Below are 7549 nucleotides of genomic sequence, written 5' to 3' on the forward strand. Positions count from 1 at the left end.
TAAATGTGTCACATGATATTTTTGTTCAACCCCTCTGGTGGCATACAGAGACAAAATTATGAAAACTGTCAGTGGCCAAAAAAAAAAAAAAAAAAAAAAACTATATATATATATATGTATATATATATATATATATATATATATATATATATATATATATATATATATATATATATATATATAGATAGATAGATAGATATATAGATAGATAGATATAGATATACATAAATGCATGCGTGTGTTTGTGTATATATACATATAGTTGTTAAAAGAAGTCTCTTCTGCTCATCAAGGCTGCATATATTTGATCACAAATACAAAAAAACTGTAATATTGTGAAATATTATTACACTTTGAATATACTCTAAAATATAGTTTATTTCTGTGATGTCAAAGCTGAATTTTCAGCATGATTACTCCAGTCTTCAGTGTCACATGATCATTCAGAAATCATTCTAATATGCTGATTTGATACTCAGTTATTATCAATAAAAACAGTTGTGCTGCTTAATTATTTTTTGGAACCTGTAATACTTTTTTAAGGATTCATTGATAAATAAAAAGTTAAAAAGAGCATTTATTTAAAATAGAAATATTTTATTACAATATAAATCTTTACTATCATTTTTCATTCAATATTTTTAAACTCAACCTTGCTGAATAAAATTATTAATTTATTTTTAAAAAATAAAGAAAAAAATACTTATATAATAATTATATATATATATATTTTAAAAATCTGATCTTTTTTTACTTTTCACTTTTTATTCATCAATGAATCCTGAAAAAAAGTATCACAGGTTATAAAAACAACATTCAGCATATTAGACTGATTTCTGAAAAATCATGTGACACTGAAGACTGGAGTAATGGCTGATGAAAATTCAGCTTTGCATCAGAGAAATAAATTATATTTTAAAGTATATAAAAAAAATAGAAACCCATTATTTTAAATAGTAGCCTAATAATATTTCACAATATTACTGTTTTTTTTTTTTTATCAAATAGTAACGTTTCCAAACTTTTGACAGGTACTCTGTGTGTGTGTGTGTGTGTGTGTGTGTGTGTGTGTGTGTGTGTGTGTGTGTGTGTGTAATGCATCATTCCGGGTTTTTTTTTTTTTAAATAAATGTATCCTTCGGTTTTGGCAAAACAAAACAAAAAACGGAAGGATACATTTTCATCCCTCATTTTTCCTGAGAATTTTTGAAAGCAAACTCTGCCCCCTAGCGACACATACTGTTTAGTGCAATTGCTCAAACAGGTAGGCCTATGTAGATTCAAGTTTCACAAGCATTCATGTAACGTTTTCAAAGATCATTCTAAGCATTTTTAAATCACCTCTAACTGAAATGCATAACTTTAGGTTCCTGTTAAGACAGACATTTTTTTTTATAGCAGTCACATAGCAAACATATTATTTATTCATTTTTAAAAGCAAATTCACAAAATATTCAAAACAAAAAACATTTTCATTGTCTTCCCAGGGACTGAAGATGAATTATTTTTCTCATTAAGTCAAAAAAAAAAAAAAAAAAAAAAAGTGTTTCCCGCAATCTCACTTCTATTTGTTGAGGGCTAATTCAGTCTGAGCTACTCACACAAACTGTTTCACAAAGTCTTAAGGCTGAGAATAATTCTTGCATGATTGCATGACCATGTGCAAGTCATGACGGCAATGTGTGCCATCATAGTCCATGTATGTGGAGAAGTCGCATAATCTGATGCTCTGTATGATCTCTACAGTATATGGTCAAAATCAAACATGTCATTTCATACACACGATAGTGAGAAAAAACTGTCCGATGTCGTACTGCAGTTTCAGGCCACATGCGTCATGTCATTTCTTAGAATTATATTAAAGGCCATTCTCATACAAATCTTATTTCATAGTTATAAGTAAAATACTAAGCAAAAAAATATGTTTTAACAGTGAGCAAGAAAGTTTAAAGTGTAAAGAATAGTCTATAAGTGCTGAAATGGCGCCACCTATCTCTCTAAAAACAAAGCCTTGCGAGTAAAGTTAGCACTGATACATGGAAGCACTGGTTACGGATTATTAGTGGTGTTTGCTAACGCAAGATTTACAATTATTAAGCCTAATACTTAGGGGTTAGCGATCTGAACAAACCCCTAAACCTAAATAACCTAAAGACCAAAGGAACTTGGAGGTGAGCTCTTTTGAGTAAGCAACTATAGGCTATAGCAATGCAATAAAAAACCCTTAGAAGCCACACATCCTGACAAGCACTACTCACTGTTTAAGAGAATGTAGAAATCTTTTCAGATTCAAGTCTAATGGCCTTCAAACTGCAGATTGTATATTGCTTATTAAAACCATGAGAAATAAATGTATAAAGAATGTACACGGAAAAATAGTTTTTATTACTCAGTATTTTTGTCTTGTTTTTCAGTACACATATCTAAACATTTTCTAAACATTTAAGTCTTGTCTTCTAAAAAAAAAAAAAAAAAAAAGTATCAAGATTGAGTGTTTTTACTTAAAACAAGGTAAAGTAAGAAAAATAATTTCCCCTTTGAATCAAGTTTATTTTTCTTACCCTATTGGCAGATACTTTACCTTGTTTTAAGCATAAACTCACTTAATTTTGATACATTTTTCAGAAAGCAAGAAGACTAAATAGTCATTTGGCTTCTCAAGTAAATATATCTGGATTTAAGAATGTTTAGATATTTGTGCTGGAAAACAATACTAAGAACTTTTTCTTTTTTTTGCAGCGTAACAGCAACAAACCATACAACTTTACCCATTTGTAATAATAATTTGACTTGATTTCTTTGGCAAACCTATCCACAGCACTAAAACACTCTTAGATAAGCAATCTGTGCAAATATCCAGCAGGGAGCAGTAACGTAAGTCCCCTTTCAGTCGCCAACACTTCCCGTAACTCCTGCTCACCTAAAGTCCCTCTCTCTCGAAGCCCCACCTCTCGCTGTCTCCTCCTCTCCATCTTCTCCTCCCTCATCCCTTTTTGAAGAACCCATTCAAACCTTCACTATTCTCTCTCTCTCTAATGCCTTGCCCTCTTCGCTCCTGTGTTCTGATTGGCTCCAGATCTGCTCCACTCGCTGACTCGACATTCCACAGCTGGCCACAGCACCGTTTCACCTCGAGGCCTTGCCAAGAGTCGAGGGGGGGGAAAGGAAAGCAAGAAAACAGGGAAAAGTTAAGAACTGGAAAGAAGAACTAAAGAAAGTAAAGAAAGAAGTACAAAGTTTAAGTTTCATTCCATGTACTGTTTGGATTCAGCTTTTACATGAGCTCATCACACCGGCTGAGATCAAGCAAGCCGTTACAGTGAGATCAGACTTCCTGTTGGGCAACTCTGCGTTCAGCGTGTGATTAGAGAGAGAGACATTGCGGTGCTTGTCACAGGCTCATTCACATGCACTTTCATCTGTCTATTTCTGTCCGCAGTTCTTTCTTTTTTTTTCGTTCTGCACCACTGAACTTCAAACATACCATCGTTTCATTTGATGTGTAATTATTATGATTATCATTTTCAGACGGATCAGCGAGGGACCTGGATTCTGACCCAGAGATAATCAGATTCAGCTGCACAAATTTAGAAAAAGAGCAATAAAAAAAAAAAATGGCACAACAAATAACTTCAAAAGTCACAGTCTGAAAAAGAAATACTGTTGTGGCGTTACCTTGTAGTGTGTGTGTGTGTGATTGTGCGCTCTCATTGTCTGTAAGTTCCAGTCAATGTGATTTTTTGGGGGGGCACTGTTCCCTTTTGGCACTAAAGGATAAAACTGTGACATGAAAAAATACGCATATAAACTATTTCAACTTCCGGATAAAGAAACCAAAAAAAAAAAAAAAAATGCTATTTTCCACACTAGCCAATCCAAACAGCTCCTCTGAGATGGTGGAATTTGATTGGCTGACAGACTTAGATGATTTGACCTTAGGAGAAAAAAGTTTCAGCTCTGTTGATTTTGGTTGATCATCTGCTGCGCTCTACACAGCTCTCTCAGTGTCTTCAAAAAAAAAAAAAACCTCTTTTCCTAAACGTAAATTCTCTCAGTCAGTTGCTGCGGTAGCAGAATTGTTTTCCTTGGTGTTTCGAATCAGTTTGAACACATCCAGCATTATTCGCTCTGTTCGTTCAACTCCATGTCTGAAACGAGAATGTTTTTTTCTGCTTCTTCGGAGGGGGCGGAGTTAGTGCGGCTGTACCGAGCGCTCTCATAGGAGCCCGTAGAGCCAAAGCTCCGCCTACGATACAGATAAATCCCACCCACCACCAGAGCGATCAGAACAAGCGCTGCCACCAGGACCTGAATTAATACATGGAGATGGTTGACCTCAGCTGGAAGAAATAGAAAAAATAAAATATTCAAATAAGTAAATGACAATAGATTTTTGATAATGTTGTCAACATATTTTAGGTAAATGTGAGGTTTAAATATGATTATAACTTACGCTGAAATACAGGATCTGCTGCTGCTCCTATTGAAAAAAAATAAAAAATATAAAGGAAAATTGGGCTCAAGAATGTGAATCATTGTATTAGCATTTCTTCCATTTCATACATTCTTAGATATTTATTTTTTCCTTGAGGTCAACTTATCATTTTCAACATTTCTTGTTATGTACTACTGTTTTTGGTTGGTAAGATATTGTACTGTTTTAGAAGTCTCTTATGTTCAACAAGGCTGCATTGATTTGATAAAAAATACAGTAAAAACAGTAATATTGTGAAATATTATTACAATAAAGCAATTTATTATTTTAAAAAGCAATTTATTCATATCTAATATGCTGATTTGATGCTCAAGAAACAATTCTTATTATCAATGTTAAAAATATTTGTGCCACTTAAAATTTTTGTGGAAATGTTTTTCAGGATTCTTAATGAATAGAAAGTTCAAAAGAACTGTTTTTACAATATCATAAATGTCTTTACTGTCAGTTTTGATCATTTTAATGCATCCGTTAATGTATCATTACTTTTGCATGACCATTTATCACTTTCTTATTGACCTTTAAAAATCAATGAGGTCTTTTTTTTGTTGTGCTCTTAAAGGGTTATTAGTTCATTAAAAAAAAAAGAAAATTCTGTCATTTTTTACTCATCCTCATATCGTTCCAAACCCGTAAGACATTTGTTCATCTTCAGAACACAAATAAAGATCTTTTTAATGAAATCTGAGAGCTCCATTGATGGCCTACGCAACTACCACTTTCAAGCTCCAGAAAGGTAGTAAAGACATCATAAAAGTAATCCATACCTTTCTGGAGCTTGAAAGTGGTAGTTGCGTAGGCCATCAATGGAGCTCTCAGATTTCATTAAAAAGATCTTAATTTGTGTTCTGAAGATGAACGAATGTCATACGACATGAGGGGGAGTAATTAATGACAGAATTTTCATTTTTGGGTGAACTAACCCTTTAAGACTTCTATGGAGTCTGGATGACACTGTGGTTACACATAGGAATGTTTTAATAAGTTTGTGCTTATGTGTAGCTTTTTTCTACACGCAGATATATCATATGTTTCCATATGCATGTGACAGTCCATACCCCGTGGTCGTTTACAGATGACTCCATGTGTGCGATTTTTACAGGACCCAGGCCTCCAGAGGCCCGTGTTGCTCTGCACCCAGAAGCAGCTGTTGGCGGACAGCATGCTCAGATTAGCGTCCTGCTGCTCCCAGTTACTGTAGTCCACTACTTCGCTGTCGGACCACTCCAGACTGCCTTCTGTAGAATCAAACACATACAGGGAGGTCTAAATAAGGGAGATCCAAATTTAAGGTCAATAAAGGAAACCTGTGTTAATTGTTAACCATCTTGCCTTTGGAGTTAAAGATCATTCCAAGCCAAGCGCCGTGGGCCTGTTGTTGAAAACTTTGCATGTGCTCCCACACAAAACCATTCTCGTTTTCATCTAATATTGACAACAGCTTAGCTCCCACTGAGAAAGAACAAAAACAAGATTACAAAAAGTTAATTGTGTAATATGTTCCTGTGCTGTTCTTGTTGGCTTTTCCTGTGTGTGGACGTTACCTTTGCTACACTTGCGTATGGCCTCATGTTTAAACTGTAGCTCATGCAAGATGAACGAGTAGCAGTGATTTCTGAAAGGAACCCAGGACCAATTACCTACAGGATGTGGGCAAATACCTGGATACATCCACCTGTGGTCTGTCCTCCTCTCTGACACAGAAGCAGAACAAGCAAAATGCTATTAGAACACGCCTGCAAATTTTGCAGACACAGACACAGATCCAAACACACACCGGCTATGCCTGGAATGGAACACCAGCATACTGCATAGTATACACCTGTGTTGTTACATTTTTTTCAATAGTTTTTGGTAATTTAAAATAATGTTGAAAATAACATAGTTTAAATATTAGATGAAAAACTCAAATTTAACAACTTACAAAATTTACATATGCCTTAGAAACTAACTGAAATAAATAAGTTTTAGTGCTAAAATTACTCAAACTAAAACTGAAATAAAAAAAGCTGTATAGAAATATAACAAAACTAATAAAAAAATGATAAAAGCAAATGACTTAAACTAAAATTGACTGAAGTGAAAATAATACAATAATCAGGGGTGCACATAACTGCTGCGCATATGTGGTAAAAACAAACGACGCACAGCAGAAAACGTGGAGGGAAGCGCTTTTGTTTTGAGTACCAACATTTTTGGGAACAGGTGAGTTACTGGAGTAGGATTATTCTTGTGATGGATTTTTAATAGATAAGATAGTAAACTATATTTTAAACTAACCATGATTCTAACATATAAACCTTACTTCCCCTTTTAGGTCTGACATTCTAACACAATGTACTAAGACGTTCTGTTCTTTGGCTAAATGTATGTTTCACCTTTGGCTAAAACTTGTGACTTTGGTTGTGTGAGTGTAAAAATAACAAACATGGGAAATGAAACTAGACAGATGTTCAAACTTGAAACCTTGTGATTATGAAATAATCAAGAAAACAGAGTTTGTAGTAGTAACAAGAGGGTTTGCATATGAAGAACCAATCAAATTGTAGGGAAATTATGTAATGTATCGTGTCATTTCCGCCCATTCTCCTTTTCTTTAAACCTGTTGTATTATTATTGCTGGTGGGATTCTCTTTGAATTTGTCTGAGATCCTCCGACCGTGCTTCTTCTTGGGGGAGATTCTCCGAGAACTGCTCGGGAAACTCTCCCGGCCGTGATTAAAGCATTTAGAGGACATTTGCTGAAGTCTGTCTGTTTATTATTGCTGCGCAGCAAGTTAGTTAGGGGAACAAGTGAGAGATAGGGGACGTCGATTGTAGACGAGACCCAGATAGACTAACCATTGACTGTAGACGTTCGGGACAGTCGATTGTAGACGAGACCCAGGTAGACTTAGGTCAGGTGCGTAAAAGAAAAATCTACCACATTCTCCATCTCTGGTAAGGAAGCAATCAAGATGATAAGTGTGTGGAAACCGAGGCTTACTGAAGCGTTTAAAGCTTTCATCAAATTGTGCCGAAAATCGGTCTAAAATTTTTTAACGGAATAAAATG

The 7549-nt window shown here is 34.8% G+C and overlaps 1 protein-coding gene across 1 annotated transcript in view; it reads right to left on the reverse strand.

The window, feature by feature from the left end:
- Nucleotides 1-1402: 1402 nt before the first annotated feature.
- The window catches only part of mrc2 (mannose receptor, C-type 2), a 39066-nt gene continuing 32919 nt past the window's right edge, over nucleotides 1403-7549 (reverse strand). The window contains exons 24-28 of the mRNA XM_084115264.1: nucleotides 6040-6189; nucleotides 5828-5947; nucleotides 5554-5733; nucleotides 4454-4480; nucleotides 1403-4340 (exon numbers count right to left, since the gene is read on the reverse strand). Of these exons, the coding sequence (XP_083971390.1) occupies nucleotides 4120-4340; nucleotides 4454-4480; nucleotides 5554-5733; nucleotides 5828-5947; nucleotides 6040-6189 (698 nt within the window). The 3' untranslated portion in view covers nucleotides 1403-4119. The remainder of the gene's footprint in view (nucleotides 4341-4453; nucleotides 4481-5553; nucleotides 5734-5827; nucleotides 5948-6039; nucleotides 6190-7549) is intronic.

This window comes from Abramis brama (assembly GCF_963993115.1).
Source record: "Abramis brama genome assembly, chromosome: 1".
Lineage (NCBI taxonomy): Eukaryota > Metazoa > Chordata > Actinopteri > Cypriniformes > Leuciscidae > Abramis > Abramis brama.